General features: G+C 40.3%; 2 protein-coding genes across 7 annotated transcripts in view; one reads left to right on the plus strand and one right to left on the minus strand.

Annotated features, from left to right (window-relative positions):
• rragd (ras-related GTP binding D) overlaps positions 1 to 7,311 on the minus strand; it is a 57,655-nt gene extending 50,344 nt beyond the window's left edge. For all 4 annotated transcript variants that reach the window (XM_074659971.1, XM_074659974.1, XM_074659972.1 and 1 more), the window contains exons 1-2: positions 6,044 to 7,311; positions 400 to 695 (exon numbers count right to left, since the gene is read on the minus strand). In XM_074659971.1, coding sequence (XP_074516072.1) covers positions 400 to 695; positions 6,044 to 6,173 — 426 coding nt within the window. In that variant the 5' untranslated portion in view covers positions 6,174 to 7,311. The remainder of the gene's footprint in view (positions 1 to 399; positions 696 to 6,043) is intronic.
• A 3,885-nt stretch (positions 7,312 to 11,196) lies between these two features.
• The window catches only part of LOC141783050 (uncharacterized), a 33,793-nt gene continuing 26,368 nt past the window's right edge, over positions 11,197 to 18,621 (plus strand). The window contains exons 1-2 of one of the 3 annotated variants that reach the window (XM_074659979.1): positions 11,197 to 12,891; positions 13,051 to 13,806. The gene's annotated coding sequence lies outside the window, so the exon portion shown is untranslated. Of the gene's footprint in view, positions 13,807 to 18,621 lie in introns of all 3 variants that reach the window. The other 2 variants (XM_074659980.1, XM_074659978.1) reach the window with 2 other exon arrangements.

Consider the following 18,621-nt stretch of genomic DNA (forward strand, 5'->3'; position numbering starts at 1 on the left):
GTGAATAAGGACCAGTCTTATTTTGCTACATTAAGTAGAATGTAGCACAACATGGAAGTGAAAACTGTTTATTTAAATTTGAAAGTGTAATACAAATATTTTGTCCCAGAAATCGATGAATAATCATGATAAATAATCATAATCTCAATATGGATCCAAATAATGGTGATTATCATTTTGGCCATAATCGTGCAGCCCTAATCCCTACTCATCTGTCAGCTCCCCCCTCCTGGTCTTCCACCTGCCATGGATGCTAACATGAGCATCGATCTCTGGTTGTCACCCGGTTCACCTCACTGTATACACTGCTGATTTATTACTTTTGTGATAACAATGTCACTTGAATAGGGTCAACATTATAAAGGACTATTTTTTTTTCTTATGGATTTGTGGACTGACCTGTGAGTCGATGACAAAGATTAGCGCTCCGGTGCCTCGGAAGATCATTTCGTAGTCAAAGGTGGGGTCGAAGAAGTCGATCTGGCCGGGGAAGTCCCAGATCTGGAAGCTGACGAAGGAGCTGCTGGAGACGTCCTCTCTGCAGATCTTATTGGTGCTCTCCAGGAACAGGGTCTCATTAGGTGACATTTTATGGAAAACCACCTTCTGGATGGAGGACTTCCCACTCCTCCTCAGGCCCATCAACAGGATACGAGGTTTGACCTCTCCATTCAGAGAATCACTGAAGCCCAACACTACACAAAAAGAGCAGAGGCACTACGTTAGGTCTAAATTAGGCAACCACCCATAACAACAACACATGTTTAAAAACTAACTTAAATTGATAGCCAACAGATGGGTATTGTTGTGCTGGGCAGCTTTTAGGTTTGAGTTTGTGTGACTGTGGAGCAGGGGGTTGCTAAAAAAAGAGCATCCAAGCAAATATTTAAAGATGAAGTTTAATATTCAACACTTTTGCTAAAAAAATATCTACATCATGTAGCTCTAAATATTCCCAGCACAGTCGCAGAGCAGTTTCAGAAATAGTCACAAAATTGAATGTATTGATTTGTGTATACAGACAGAAATTTCCCTTTTCTTCCCCTGATGATCAGCACGACATTTTTGACCAGTTTGTATGAAATCCACGTAATTGTGAACCCGGAAGTATGATGTGCAGGGAACGCTGCGCAGGGAGGAGGTCGGGGTGCATCACATGTTGCTGGACATTCATAGGAAAACAAACAAAAAGTACGTTGTTGTAAGTCGTTCTGAGTGTCACGAAAAAAAGGGAAATTCTATGAACACGAATCAAATTGATTAAATTCTTTGACTAGTTCACAAACTGTCGTGAGACTGTGTTGATATTCCACATATACAGTAGTACTAAAAACTAGTGTACCAAAATACTCTTCCCCCTACAAATGAACATGGATGGAGTGCATTGGAGTTTCCTATCCCCCAAGCAGATGTACTAGTACTACAGTAAGACAAATGTGTGTGTGTGTGTGTGTGTGTGTGTGTCACATTCTTGCTTTGACACGGTGTCCTTGAATGCTCCATGTTGAGGAATGTCAAGTCCATTCTAACAAAAAGACTTTCTGCTGTAAAAGACTGAGGAGGTCACTCACATACTCTGTAAGCCATCAAATGATGAACCTTCAGTCAACGTACAGTGAACAAGTCAATAACTCAGTGTTTGGTAAAACAATAGCTCCCATTGTGTCTCAACTCCAGCTGACTCCCTCTCAATACAAGTACACTATTCTCATTGTATTCCAGTGTGGACATAAAGAACTGCAGATTTGAAGGCCCTTGAGTTTACAGCTATTTAAATACACATATGATAAAAAGCCACTCATGTCAATGCACCCCTCTCTGCCACTTCCTGACTGGAAGTCAGGTTGACTGCTTTGGGCGCGCCCATCTGCACCTCTGAAGCAGTCAACCTAGGGGGAAGTCTATGGCTGTGACAGAAAATGTCTGTAACTTTCCGACACCAACAATCCAACATTCACACTTTATGCAGCGATGTGTCTCATGAGAGGACGTGAACAAGTAAGCAGGATTTGAACTTTCTGCTTAAGCCCCCTTTTTTCATTCTTGACACACTTTTTTCTGTCACTTTTAGTATGTTTAAATGAGTGCAACACTTTGACTGTAAAGACTGTCTGACAATATGCAGTGTTATGCCCATATTTAAACAATATCACGTTTTACCCCTCTCATTTAAAGTAGGTCTATCACCTCACCTTTGAGTGTGGCTGTTTGATACTATTAACCAGTGACTCAAAGTGGGGTCCGGGGACCATTTGCGCCAATAAAATAAGCATATTGTGTCCATTACTCCCACCCATGTTAGCTTTGGGCCAATAGAAACTCTGATATGATTGTGACACATCAGGTCAATCTGTCATGAATCAGTCACTTCACTCAGGGTGCAACGAGCGTGTGTTTCTGTTTATCACTATCAAACAGGTCTGAGGTATCTAGGTTGAAAGTTTTAGAATACAAATTGTTCCCACTGGCATTAAGAGTACTAATGGTTGTAAGCATATGCTTAATCTGTGTTACGATTACATGTATGAGGGGGTCCTTGGAAAATGTTCTCCCCTCTAAGGTTGTCCCTGGCCTCAAAAATCGAGAACAACTGCTATAAGCACTCTTGATTACCGCCATGTTCCGACAACATGTCAACCTAACATTCAGTCACATCTGGAATTGGTCCAGTAAAATCACAGTCTGACCTGCCACTAACACCCCAACTGAAGCTACTGGGGGTTAAGGGCCCTGCTCAGTGGTGGCACCAAACCGGCAACCCACTTCTCTAACCTTCGGGCCACCACTGCTGATACTCTGTCTCACAGAAAGCCAAGCCAGCACCAGCTTCTGTACACAGTCCCAATGACTTACTGGAAAATTGTTCACCCTGCTCAAAAAGATACAGATGCACCAATAGTCATCTGAAAGGGCTGTCAGTCCATTCGAATAGTTAATCACAATTAATCGCATGATTGTCCATAGTTAATCGCGATTAATTGGAAATAAATTGCACATTTTTTATCTGTTCAAAATGTACCTTAAAAGGAGATTTGTCAATTATTGAATACTCTTATCAACATGGGAGTGTGCAAATATGCTTGCTTTCTCAATTTTCAAAACTGAAATTTGAGTTCCTGTTTAAGTTTTGACCAAATTGTTGCTGAATCAAAAAGGCTTACAGTTGCTGGTGTACAATTTATTATTTTAATAATAAATAACTTCAGTAAATTTATATCTGTAGACAGACACTCCTACTCACATATAGGCTCACACACATTCCTATTTTACCGACACGTGGGACTCACGTCCCGTTTGTGCGTGGTCTGTAACATTAGAGCAACCCCCTTACGTGACGTAACCACTTACGTGGCTTCCTCTTGCTCCTCCTCCACACACAGACACTCCCATTCACACCTAGACACACACCCATAAACACATTCATTCACACACACACACACACACACACACACACACACACACATTCTCTTGCTTTTGTGTTTTGCTTGATTCTAGTTTAGTGCTTAGAGCTGCTTTGTAGAATATCCATTTGTTTATTGAAAGTGTTGTTAATCGTTAATTACTACTGTTTAATAACTATTGATTTAGATTGATGTTGTTAGTGTTGTTTATTGTTGATTGATATTACTATATTTAAATAAATGGTCTTACTTTAAATAGCAGTTGTCTGTGTTTATTGTGCATTTGTATTGTGGTAACAGCTGGTTGTGAGAGTTAGTGCTCGGATTCACCCTTCACCGTTCATCTCCTAAATGTAAAGTAGTGTTTAAATACTGGCATTTGGAGTGAACAACCTTTTGAGACTGAATTAACGTTTTGGTTATTGGTCCCTGATTCCAGGGTGGTGCCCCGTTCATTATTAATGTTTATTGATAATTCTTATTAATAATAATAATTCTATGAATATTATTTATTAATTAGCTAATAACCAAACCTGTTCCCTACACCAAATCCCTACATATCTATGTATTTATTTGTTACATTTTGTTCTGCAAAGTTAGGAAAGTAATGTTTAAGTCGAGCCTGATGTTGCCTTACACATAAAAGAATGATCCAGTCACTTCCACACAGTGAGGCATACAGCTGATTAATTAAACACTGGTATCAGATCGGTACTCGGTATCAGTCGATACCCAAAGCCCAGGTATCGCTATCGGGGCTGAAAAAGTCGGATCGGTGCATCCCTACTATTTAGCCTCGTTCGCGGCAAGCTAGTATGACATATACCAATACCAATGGATTCCTTAGGTTTTCTAGTTTCATATGATACCAGTATCTTCACTTCACTTCACCAAATCAGGGATTACCATCTCCCTCCATATACAGCCCAAGGTTATCATGTGTCTTAAGTTTAGGGCTGCCCCCCGCAAAACATGATTTGAAATCCCAGAGTCAACTCTCATTTTGTCAGTTGAATCAAAGAGTACAGAAGCAAAGAGACGAAACTCCTGCTGCTGCCATTTTGGACTGAAAATGCCTATTATATTTATCATATTTTATTGTTCAACACTGGACATTTCGGTAGAGACATTAACATTATGACAATACAATAGAAATTATTTAATTTTACTTTTGTACGGCACTTTGTAGGAGGACGTTTTACTGGCGTCCGGTAGTCACTTTCAGTTCAAAATGGCGGAAGCGTAGCTCTGCTGCTGGGCGCTGATGTTGCAATGGATTGAACACCTGACTTTCACTTCTTAACAATATACATTCTTTGATATATACCGCCCACAGCTTGAGAACTACCTTTGCAAAGGTGCACCATATTTTTCTCGCAAGCCAATAAGAGCAGACTAGGCCTTTTCAGGAGGGGGTCTTAAAGAGACAGGCGCTAAAACGGAGCGTTTCAGACAGAGGGTGAATACAGGGATATTCAGACAGACAGGATGAGAAAAACAATGGCTTAGTCCAAAATCGCATATTATGCACTATATACTCAATATGTGGACTATTGTTCAACATACTTTTGTGTGAATAAACAGTAGTATTGTGTCCTTTTGGACAAACTGAGCAGCAATTTACGTCGTCACTTCCTGAGAGCCTCCTCGTCGGTTGAAGATGTGTAACCATGGTAACCTGTGCCAACCTCATGTGACCAAAACGACTGTTTGTGAGAATTGAAGTCTGAATTAATTTAAAATATATATTACGCCGAGCAAAGAGAAATCTTTTACTTACAGTTAAATTGAAGCGTTATTTAAGTTGCAGAGCTGTCCGTCCATGTCCGATATGAACGTAGTCATCACTACTGCATTGCGTTCTGGGATATTTATGCCACCGTAGTGTCCAGCGTTGCATACTGTAATATTTCTCCAGAAATAGAATGCATTCCGCGTGCTATTGGTTTCATACTAAGGTTTCAGACATGTTAAAATATCTCACATACTGTTTCAGCGTACTAAAATAGCATGTTAGTGTGGAATTTCGGACGCAACCAATGTGTTTTTTAAACATTAAAGCATGTAAACATGTTCTAGTCAAAACCCAAAATAACAGTATTAACTTGAAAATGAGCATTTGTCCCCTTTAAACTGCTGCTGTTATAACCTTGGACATGAGAAATAATTGCTCCCAACATGTGAATTACTATTCGTTAGCTTACAGTGTTTTACCCCACAGAAATAAAATAGCTCTAACCATATAGTTTGGATATCAAAATCCATAAGTACAACACAGGCTTTTATGTACCACATATCCAACAGCCTGTAGCTTAGAGAGAGTTGACACACAGCTAGCTTCAACTCAATAAGCAGGAACCATAACTCTGCAAGAATCCCAACTACCTAATGTTGCAGCTGTCATCTCTGAAATGACGCCCACTAACAGTTAAGTTACAAAATGACGAAGAGGGAAATGTTATTTTACAGAGTAGAGAAAGTAGCTTCAGTGAGCTAACCCAGGACCGGGCTAGCTCAAGTTAGGAGCAGTAAGGTTACACTGAGCAGAGCTGAGGTCTCCCCCCTGCTCTCCCCCCTGCTCTCCCCCCCGGCTCCCTGCCTGTCTTTGACCTTCCTAAAGCTAACGCTAAATATCCGCCTACCTCCGTCCTCACAGCCCAGCTCGGTGTCTGAAAACGCCTCCAGGTCATCTTCGTCGTCGTAATATCCCAATGCCGCGTCCTCCTCCTCCTCCTCCTCCTCGCTCGGCGCTGAAACCCTCTCACTCGTCATGCTGACTTCTTCTCCTCCTCGTCTGTCGTCTTGTTTGGGGGTTTGGATTTAAGCAGCTTGTGATGTCCAACTTTCCCACATTGTCACCTGATACTTGAGAGCCATGCTTGTGAACTTTGCCCCCCACTGCCTCCAGTCCGGCTCACTGCAGTAGCACTGAGGGCTCCGGCTATTTCTGTTGGCTTTATGGATGAGATAAAAGCAAGTGGCCTGCCATGGCAACATGTAATGAGAAAATAGGTCTCAAATTAATAGATTTATATTCAAATAAATACAAGAGAACCAGACAGGCTTTTAAACAGTTTGCTAGGTTACCAAAAATAATGATATAAGAGATAGTTCAATAACACTCTGAATGAAAATAGGGGAGAGAGGGGCAACTTGTCACAGGGTACAAGCCGATGGATGTATTATAGGGACTGTTTGTAAGAATCAGAAATGTTTTGTTAACAGTGACACCTGTGGCCGTTAACTCAACAAAAGTCAGCGTCCTGTTGCTCGTGCGCGCGCTTGTGCTCGCTCTACATAGACATGAACGAGCATCGGTCAAAACAGTGAGGCGACACACGTCAGCTAAAAGCACAATATCACTCTATATTTCAGCTGCTTGGCAGTAATGTTAGCTGACCAGACGAAGGTCTCTCCATGAATCAATGCTGATACTGTGTTGTCCTGCATCAGACTCCCGTCTTCTGCAGTGTGTAGTGTGCACGCATGCACGTGAGAGGTGGAGCAAGAGAGCGAGTGAGAATGAGCACGGTGTGTGAGTGAAGGCAGGCAGGCGGAGGCCCCGTTCATTCCTATGAAAGTTGCTCAGTGGAGCAAGAAGCCTAAATGGCTCCACTTCCGCCTGGAAAAGTACTCGGATCTTGGGCACATGCGCAGTAGCGCCCGCTCGTTCACATGACTCCATCACGGGCTCCCAACGTCACGCCGTCATCACGGCTTGGCGCTCCAGCCTCGGTCTGGGTCTCATTCACATGAACGGAGGAACTTGATTAGTGAGTTTTACAACTTTTAGGACCTGATGATTTAAATAAGGACTATTAGAGTGTTCATACTGGGGAGTTGATTCACCTCAAAATAAATTATTGGTTAAGTTACAGACGTCTCTTTCCCAATGTACGTCTATGGGAAAAAGTATAGTGTAGTACCGCCGTTAAATATTTTTTTATCCAGTTTGAGTTGCTCCACGAGTCACACATACTGTATGATGTTTATCAATTTAAAAGATATTTTTACAAGTCAGGAAAGTCTCAATTTGTAGTAAAACTGTTGAAGTATCATAAATACGTGATTAGAAAGACGACACATCCTAAAGTGTGGTAGTGACATCTCTCTCTCTGAAGCTACGATGTCTGTGTGTTTCCTGCTGGGATGAACCCACACCAGCAGCGGGTCTCCTTCTTTCTCTTCCTGACTGATAAAAAGACCAGGAGTCACTGATAAAACACATCAGGTCAGATAACGTTCATCTGTTCCTGGTCATAGCTACGTTAGCTAGCTAGCTGTTGGTGACGTATATTGTCTCAGACAAGAGATGTAGTTCAATGAGCAGTTTCACACTAAACTAAATGTTACTACGACAAACATATTTTTCAACCTTAAAAAAAAATGGTAACACTTAATAATAACCATCATTTATAAATGGTAAATTGATAGTTAGTTAAACTTAGTTAATAGTTATTTTACTTTTAACCAACAAAACAATTAAATGAAATGATAATACATTTTTTTTTTACTAATTCTAATCCTATAATTGCTGTTATTTTATCTTTAGTTTGTGTATTATGAAATAATTAGTTTATAAATTGTATCATAGCTGATAAAAGATGATAACATTGCCTGAAGTGGTGCTTAAACTTGATTAAATTGTTTCCACATTTTTTGCAGTAAATTATTTGACCATGTTTTGCACGAGATTTTAATTAAACGGACTTGTCCTCAGATCAATGACTGCCAGTGCTATTGGATATTTAAAGCAGCAGTAGGCGAGATTGGAGCAAATATGATTAAAAAAGTTATTTTTATAAAAAAAATCATGACAGTAAAATCATGTTCCTCTGTGTCCTCCGGTGCTCCTAACGGCATCTGCAAGATTTCACAGACCGGAGGAAAACAAGTAGTAAGAGCTGATCTGAGGTCTGCTGTCCAGCTGCTGTCTATGAGAACCGGCTGTCAATCACTCACGAACTCCGACCAAACGGTCAAACTAGGCAGCGCTGATCAAATATGAATCAATATTATGTTACTGTAATGTCTATTTCTCTCCTCAGATGTTCTCAGAATAATTTTGTAGTGCACGGTTTAGCTGTAAAATGAGAAAGTTTGTGACCCGGCAGCCATTGTAAAATCAGGAACGCCAAGTTCCGGTCACATGACCGGAGCACAGCCTCTCTCTCTGAAATGACCTGTGATTGGTCAAAGTCTCCCGTCACAGGCTAGATTTTTTTAAAGCCTGAAAACAGAGCCATGAGGAGGAGCAGAAGTCTAGTTTTCTCTCAGAACACTTAAATTACAATATGCTGAAAGGTAATTATGGAATTTTTGCCCAATGATGCCAAAAATATACTGCCTACTGAAGCTTTAATGACTGTTTTTAATTGTATTTTAATGTACTTTTATAATGTAAGTCACTTTGAATTGCCTTGTTGCTGAAATGTGAAGAATATTCAAAACACACGTAGGACCTGAACACAGCCAGCGTCATCTAATCTTTAAAGTTACAGGTCCAGTGTGTAGCATTTAGGGGGATCTATTGGCATAAATGTAATTACCGTTAAATGTAATGTAAATATTTATTAGTATGTTTTATTTAGTGTATAATCCCCTTAAAATAAGAATTGTGTTTTCGTTACCTCAGAATGAGCTGTTTATATCTACATAGGGAGCGGGTCCTCTTTACAGAGCCATGTTTCTACAATAGCCCAGAATGGACAAACCACTGTGTTAACTGTTCCTGCTTGGGCAATATTCGATAACGTTATTCGCTCGGGAAACCAGACAAGGGGAACCTCTGTTGGTCTTGAGGAGCTGCAGCATTGATTTCTGCACAAACTGCAACTTCCACTGAACATTCACTGATATTCTTAGAGCTGAACTAACTCTTCTGCACGGCTGCACACATTCCATGCCACTCTGTCTCTCTTGCTTCACCACTCACTTCCCACATACACACAAATTCTACACCAGGGGTCTCCAACATGTCGCTCGTGAGCGACCAGTAGCTTGCCACCAGTAGCTCGCCACCAGTAGCCCGTTTCTGAGTCGCTCGCCAAACGTACTGATTTGGCCAAAATGTAGTATGTAGTATGTAGTATGTAGTATGTAGTATGTAGTATGCGAACAAAAGCAAAATCTACAGTATGCCAAAAATACCTGGATATCGTACTGCTTTGGAAAAAATCTCCAAAGCAGACCAGTCTACTTCGCCTACTCTATCCCACAATGCAAAGCGCTGGACCGCTACAAGCTACGTTTCAACAACAGCAGCCAAAAGCTGCTTGTTTTTTACAGTTTTCGTAGCTATTTCATCACGAAATTCACTTCTAAAAGTGTGTGAGGCGAGAAATCAACTGTGTAGATTTTTAATATCGGCAGTTTTACGAAGTTAGATGGCGAATCGAACATTTGCTCCACCATTGTCGGAGTTTAGAAGCTCCACAAAATGCCGTGACAGCTAGCTAGCGCCTGCCGGGGAAGAGGAGAGAGAAGAGGAGAGAGAAGAGGAGAGGGAAGAGGAGAGAGAAGAGGAGAGGGGAGAGGAGAGGGAAGAGGAGAGGGAATAGGAAGGAGAAGAGGAGAGGAGAGGGAAGAGGAGAGGGAAAGAGCAGCCTCTGACAGGGCAGAGAGATTCCTGCTGAGACAACATTACCCTTTTTAATATGACTAATATCTGGAGGGAGATCAGTCTTCTGTTTAGTAGCTGGAACTGAAAAAGCAGTTTGAGTAACGTAAATGTTGTGGATGAATATTTGATATTTCCCGTCTCCCCTCGTTGATGATCCTGTTTGTCTCACTTCACTATGAGCTGTTAGAATAAATAGTTTAAACCTGCAGTATCTTATAAAGTAAACTAACAACATAAACAACAAAGTCAAAGTTGTATTGTTCGATAATAATAACGAGTTCGTTTTTTTATCCAGTGCTTTAAGAGTTGGTTTAAAGGCTAAAGCCTGGTCTAGCATACTGCAAAATACATCGCTTTAACTGTCACATACTGCATATTACTGAGGAACGCAGTGTACAGTACATACTGTATACTACTGATGAACGGAGTATACAGTATGTACTGCATACTGCGTACTACGTTCGTCAGTAGTATGTAGTAGGCGGTTTCGAATACAGCCAAACTGATTATTTGCCATTGGCAATTAAACGACTTACGCTGCTGCCAAGTTTGGTTACATCAGTGACGCCGTAACATTAGTGTGATGGAATTTTCCATCAATTCCTCTCTTATTGGTAGAAAGGTCAGAGTGTTTGTCAGAGTGTCCCTCTGTTGACATTCTTGGGTTGGAGTCCTGTCTAGAGGAGCCACCGTTATCTGTACAGCTGTGCCTGTAGTGGAGACCGTAGAGCCAGTCGCTAGGGCAACCAGTGTCAGAGATGCCAGAGGAACGGAGTAAGTCAAAACATGATAAGGGGTAAGACACTGAGCACCAGGGAGGAAGGACAGAGTTGTGAGGCCTTCATGCAGAGAGCATCTATTGTGGAGACCTGACAATTCTCCTTGATCAAGCTTCAATAAACCTTCTTTTGTAAGACATCATCAGCTCCGGACCTCTTCCTTCCAAAGATAACTTGTGTATCAATTATTCCATCACAATTAGGAGATGTTAGCAGGCTAGCAAGCACACACCAGATTTGACAATGGCCGCGGAAAATAGCCAGGCCAAGAAAAGGCAAAAAACACTATTTTCATGAGGAATTGGAAACAGAGTTTTTTTTACAAATAAAAAGTCATGCTGCGGCATGTGAAAAATCATTAAATACAAAGCTTCACAACGTACATCAGACACTGCTGCACAGCAACACTGCCACTTTTCTGGACATTTAAATTTAGTTTTCCATACGTCATTTTGAATATTCATACATATCCTTTTATGTATTACAGTGATGTCATCGTCTTTTGATGTGATGTCTTCGTCCTTTGATGTTTTCACACATTCTGGAACATTAGGCTAGTTTGGGTAGACACATTGAAGCGTGCTGCCACAATACACTCACAGTTGACAATCTCTACTCAGTTGGATATTTGTAACATACATGTTTTTTTCTTCAAAATAATGCATCTTTTCAAGAATATGGCTGGTATTAATCTGTATTTGTTTTTAACTTTAAAAAAAATTATTGTCATAAAATACTTGATCATTGTATCTCCAATGCCAGGTAAATATGATTTTGATACGACTCGCATTGGTCAACACACAGCTTCACAACGTACATCAGACACTGCTGCACAGCAACACTGCCAACTTTTCTGGACATTTAAATTTAGTTTTCCATACATCATTTTGAATATTCATACATATCCTTTTATGAATTACAGTGATGTTCGTCCTTTGATGTGATGTCATCGTCCTTTGATGTTTTCACACATTCTGGAACATTAGGCTAGTTTGGGTAGACACTTGAATCGTGCTGCTACAATACACTCACAGTTGACTTCTCTACTCAGTTGGATATTTGTAACATACATATTTTTTTCTTCAAAATAATGCTTCCTTTAAAGAATATGGATGGTATTAATCTGTATTTGTTTTTAACTTGAAAAAAAAAAAAAATTATTGTCATAAAATACTTGATCATTGTATCTCCAATGCCAGGTAAATATGAGTTTGATGCGACTCGCATTGGTCAACACACAGCTTCACAACGTACATCAGACACTGTTGCACAGCAACACTGCCACTTTTCTGGACATTTAAATTTAGTTTTCCATACGTCATTTTGAATATTCATACATGTCTTTTCATTTATTACAGTGATGTCATCGTCCTTTGATGAGATGTCATCGTCCTTTGATGTTTTCACACATTCTGGAACATTAGGCTAGTTTGGATAGACACATTGAAGCGTGCTGCCACAATACACTCACAGTTGACAATCTCTACTCAGTTGGATATTTGTAACATACATATTTTTTTCTTCAAAATAATGCTTCTTTTCAAGAATATGGCTGGTATTGATCTGTATTTCTTTATAACTTTAAAAAAAAATTATTGTCATAACATACTTGATCATTGTATCTCCCATGCCAGGTAAATATGAGTTGGATGCAACTCGCATTGCTCAACACACAGCTTCACAACGGTCACCAGACACTGCTGCACAGCAACACTGCCACTTTTCTGGACATTTAAATTTAGTTTTCCATACGTCATTTTGAATATTCATACACATCTTTTCATTTATTACAGTGATGTCATCGTCCTTTGATGAGATGTCATCGTCCTTTGATATGATGACATCGTCCTTTGATGTTTTCACACATTCTGGAAAATTAGGCTAGTATGGATAGACACATTGAAGCGTGCTGCCACAATACACTCACAGTTGACATCTCTACTCAGTTGGATATTTGTAACATACATATTTTTTTCTTCAAAATAATGCTTCTTTTCAAGAATATGGCTGGTATTAATCTGTATTTGTTTTTAACTTTAAAAACAAATTATTGTCATGAAATACTTGATCATTGTATCTTCCATGCCAGGTAAATATGAGTTGGATGCAACTCGAATTGCTCAACACATAGCTTCACAACGTACACCAGACACTGCTGCACAGCAACACTGCCACTTTTCTGGACATTTAAATTTAGTTTTCCATACGTCATTTCGAATATTCATACATATCCTTTTAAGTATTACAGTGATGTCATCATCCTTTGATGTGATGTCATCGTCCTTTGATGAGTTGTCATCGTCCTTTGATGTGATGACATTGTCCTTAGATGTTTTCACACATTCTGGAACATTAGGCTAGTTTGGGTAGACATTTGAAGCATGCTGCTAAAATACACTCACAGTTGACAATCTCTACTCAGTTGGATATTTGTAACATACATATTTTTTTCTTCAAAATAATGCTTCTTTTCAAGAATATGGCTGGTATTGATCAGTATTTCTTTATAACTTTAAAAAAAAATGATTGTCATAACATACTTGATCATTGTATCTCCCATGCCAGGTAAATATGAGTTGGATGCAACTCGCATTGCTCAACACACAGCTTCACAACGGTCACCAGACACTGCTGCACAGCAACACTGCCACTTTTCTGGACATTTAAATTTAGTTTTCCATACGTCATTTTGAATATTCATACATGTCTTTTCTGTATTACAGTGATGTCATCGACCTTTGATGTGATGTCATCCTCCTTTGATGAGATGTCATCGTCCTTTGATGTGATGACATTGTCCTTAGATGTTTTCACACATTCTGGAACATTAGGCTAGTTTGGGTAGACATTTGAAGCATGCTGCTAAAATACACTCACAGTTGACAATCTCTACTCAATTGGATATTTGTAACATACATATTTTTTTCTTCAAAATATTGCTTCTTTTCAAGAATATGGCTGGTATTGATCTGTATTTCTTTATAACTTTAAAAAAAAAATGATTGTCATAACATACTTGATCATTGTATCTCCCATGCCAGGTAAATATGAGTTGGATGCAACTCGCATTGCTCAACACACAGCTTCACAACGTACATCAGACACTGCTGCACAGCAACACTGCCAACTTTTCTGGACATTTAAATGTAGTTTTCCATACGTCATTTTGAATATTCATACATATCCTTTTATGTATTACAGTGATGTCATCGTCCTTTGATGTGATGCCATCGTCCTTTGATGTTTTCACACATTCTGGAACATTAGGCTAGTTTGGATAGACACATTGAAGCGTGCTGCCACAATACCAGTTGACTTCTCTACTCAGTTGGATATTTGTAACATACATATTTTTTTCTTCAAAATAATGCTTCTTTTCAAGAATATGGATGGTATTAATCTGTATTGGTTTTTAATTTAAAATTTTTTTTTTGTCATAAAATACTTGATCATTGTATCTCCAAAGCCAGGTAAATATGAGTTGGATGCAACTCGCATTGCTCAACACACAGCTTCACAACGGTCACCAGACACTGCTGCACAGCAACACTGCCACTTTTCTGGACATTTAAATTTAGTTTTCCAAACGTCATTTTGAATATTCATACATGTCCTTTTATGTATTACAGTGATGTCATCGTCTTTTGATGTGATGACATCGTCCTTTGATGTTTTCACACATTCTGGAACATTAGGCTAGTTTGGATAGACACATTGAAGCGTGCTGCCACAATACACTCACAGTATACATCTCTACTCAGTTGGATATTTGTAACATACATATTTTTTTCTTCAAAATAATGCTTCTTTTCAAGAATATGGATGGTATTAATCTGTATTGGTTTTTAACTTTAAAAAGAAGTTATTGTCATAAAATACTTGATCATTGTATCTCCAATGCCAGGTAAATATAAGTTGGATGCAACTCGCATTGCTCAACACACAGCTTCACAACGTAAATCAGACACTGCTGCACAGCAACACTGCCAACTTTTCTGGACATTTAAATTTAGTTTTCCATATGTTTTTTTGAATATTCATACATATCCTTTTATGTATTACAGTGATGTCATCGTCCTTTGATGTGATGTCATCGTCCTTTGATGTTTTCACACATTCTGGAACATTAGGCTAGTTTGGGTAGACACATTGAAGCGTGCTGCCACAATACACTCACAGTTGACTTCTCTACTCAGTTGGATATTTGTAACATACATATTTTTTTCTTCAAAATAATGCTTCTTTTCAAGAATATGGCTGTTATTGATGTGTATTTCTTTATAACTTTAAAAAAAATTATTGTCATAACATACTTGATCATTGTATCTCCCATGCCAGGTAAATATGAGTTGGATGCAACTCGCATTGCTCAACACACAGCTTCACAACGGTCACCAGACACTGCTGCACAGCAACACTGCCACTTTTCTGGACATTTAAATTTAGTTTTCCATACGTCATTTTGAATATTCATACATGTCCTTTTATGTATTACAGAGATGTCATCGTCTTTTGATGTGATGTCTTCGTCCTTTGATGTGATGACATCGTCCTTTGATGTTTTCACACATTCTGGAACATTAGGCTAATTTGTATAGACACATTGAAGCGTGCTGTCACAATACACTCACAGTTGACAATCTCTACTCATTTGGATATTTGTAACTACATATTTTTTTCTTCAAAATAATGCTTCTTTTCAAGAATATGGCTGTTATTGATCTGTATTTTTTCATAACTTTAAAAAAGATTATCATCATAACATACTTGATCATTGTATCTCCCATGCCAAGTAAATATGAATTGGATGCAACTCGCATTGCTCAACACACAGCTTCAAAACGTACACCAGACACTGCTGCACAGCAACACTGCCACTTTTCTGGACATTTAAAATTAGTTTTCCATACGTCATTTTGAATATTCATACATATCCTTTTATGTATTACAGTGATGTCATCGACCTTTGATGTGATGTCATCCTCCTTTGATGACATGTCATCGTCCTTTGATGTGATGACATTGTCCTTAGATGTTTTCACACATTCTGGAACATTAGGCTAGTTTGGGTAGACATTTGAAGCATGCTGCTAAAATACACTCACAGTTGACAATCTCTACTCAGTTGGATATTTGTAACATACATATTTTTTTCTTCAAAATAATGCTTCTTTTCAAGAATATGGATGGTATTAATCTGTATTGGTTTTTAACTTTAAAAAGAAGTTATTGTCATAAAATACTTGATCATTGTATCTCCCATGCCATGTAAATATGAGTTGGATGCAACTCGCATTGCTCAACACACAGCTTCACAACGGTCACCAGACACTGCTGCGCAGCAACACTGCCACTTTTCTGGACATTTAAATTTAGTTTTCCATACATCATTTCGAATATTCATACATATATTTTTATGTATTATTGTGATATCATCGTCCTTTGATGTGGTGTCATCGTCCTTTTATGTGATGTCATTGTACTTTGATGTGATGTTATCGCCCATTGATGTTGTCACACATTTTGGAACATTAGGCTAGTTTGGGTAAACACTTGAGGCGTGCTGCTACAATATACTCACAATTGACATCTCTACTCAGTTGGATATTTGTAACATACATTTTTTTTTCTTCAAAATAGTGCTTTTTTTCAAGAATATTGATAGTATTAATCTGGATGAGTGAAATGGAGGAGCGACATGGAGGAGTTACATAGAGGAATGACAAAGAGGGGCGACGTGGAGAACCAAGGAGGAGTGACATGGAGGACCGACATGGAGGAGTGACATGGAGGAGTGAGAAGGAGGAGTGGTACGGAGGATTGACATAAGGGAGTGATATGGTGGAGCTAAATTGAGGAGAGTCACCGAGGAGTGATAGGGAGGAGTAACATGGAGGCTCGACATGGAGGAGTGACATGAAGGGTAGATATAGAGGAGTGACATTGAAGAGCAAGGAAGAGTGACATGGAGGACCCACATGGAGGACTGATTTGTAGGATCGACAGGTAGGAGCTACATGGAGGAGCGACATGGAGGAGACACATTGAGGACTGAATTGTAGGATCGACAGGTAGGAGATACATGGAGGAGCGACATGTAGGAGATACATTGAGGAGTGACATGGAGAAGCAAGGAAGAGTGACATGGAGGAGTAACATGGAGGAGCTACATGGAGGATCGACATATGGGAGTAACATGGTGGAGTGAATTGGAAAATCGACATGGAGGAGAGAAATTAAGGACCGACATGGAGGAGTAACATAGAGGAGTGAAATGGAGGAGTGACATGGAGGATCGACATGGAGGAGTGACATGGAGGAGTGACATGGAGGACTGATTTGTAAGATCGACAGGTATGAGTGACATGGAGGAGCGACATGGTGGAGAGACATGGAGATGCGACATGGAGCAGTGAAATGGCGGAAGGGACATGGAGGAGTGACATGGAGGATCGACATGGAGGAGTGACATGGAGGACCGACATGGAGGAGTGACATGGAGGTTCGACATGGAGGAGTGACATGGAGGAGCAACATGGAGGAGTTACACAGAGGTGTGATATGGAGGCTTGACATGGAGGAGCGACATGGTGGAGAGACATGGAGATGCGACATGGAGGAGTGAAATGGCGGAAGGGACATGGAGGAGTGACATGGACGAGCGACATGGAAGATCGACATGGGGGAATGACATAGAGGAGTGATATTGAGGATTGACATGGAGGAGCGACATGGAGGAGTGACATGGAGGAGTGACATGGAAGACATATAGAAGTGACATGGAGTAGTGATATTGCGTCGTGACATGGAGGAGTGACAAGGAGGAGTGAGTTGATGGAGCAACATGTAGTAGCGACATGGAAGAGTGACATGGAGGATGACATGGAGGAGTGACATTTAGGAATGACATGAATGAGTGACGTGGAGGAATGACATGGAGGAGCGACGTGGAGCAGCAACATGGTGGAGTTACACAGAGGAGTGACATGGACGCTCGACATGGACGAGTGACATTGAGGAGTGAATTGAAGGATTCGACATGGAGGAGTGACATAGAGAAGCGACATGGAGGAGTGACATGGAGGAGTGACATGGAAGAGCCACATGGAGGAGTGATATAGAGGATTGACGAGGAGGAGCGACATGGAGAAGTGACAAAGAGTAGTGACATGGAGGAGCGACGTGGAGCAACAAGAATGATTGACATTGAGGAGTGACATGGAGGAGCTACATGGAGGAGTGACATGAAGGAGTGACATGGACGAGTGACATGGAGGAGCGACAAGGAGGAGTGACATGGAAGACATGTAGAAGTGACATGGACGAGTGACATGTAGGAGCGACAAGGAGGAGTGACATGGAAGACATGTAGAGGTGATATGGAGGAGTGACGTGGAGGAGTGACATGGAGGAGTGACTTGGAGGTGTGTCATGAAGGAGTAACATGGAGGATTGAGTTGGTGGAGCGACATGGAGGAGTGACAAAGAGGAGTGAAATGGAGGAATGACATGGATGAGTGAAATGGAGGAGCGACGAGGAGAGACATAGAGTTATGACATGGAGGAGCGACGTGGAGATGCAAGGAGGAGTGACATGGATGAGCGACATGGAGGACTGATTTGTAAGATCGACAGGTATGAGTGACATGGAGGAGCGACATGGTGGAGAGACATGGAGATGCGACATGGAGCAGTGACTTGGAGGAGTGACATGGAGGAGTGACATGGAGGACTGATTTGTAAGATCGACAGGTATGAGTGACATGGAGGAGCGACATGGTGGAGAGACATGGAGATGCGACATGGAGCAGTGAAATGG

Source organism: Sebastes fasciatus, chromosome 15 (assembly GCF_043250625.1).
Source record: "Sebastes fasciatus isolate fSebFas1 chromosome 15, fSebFas1.pri, whole genome shotgun sequence".
Lineage (NCBI taxonomy): Eukaryota > Metazoa > Chordata > Actinopteri > Perciformes > Sebastidae > Sebastes > Sebastes fasciatus.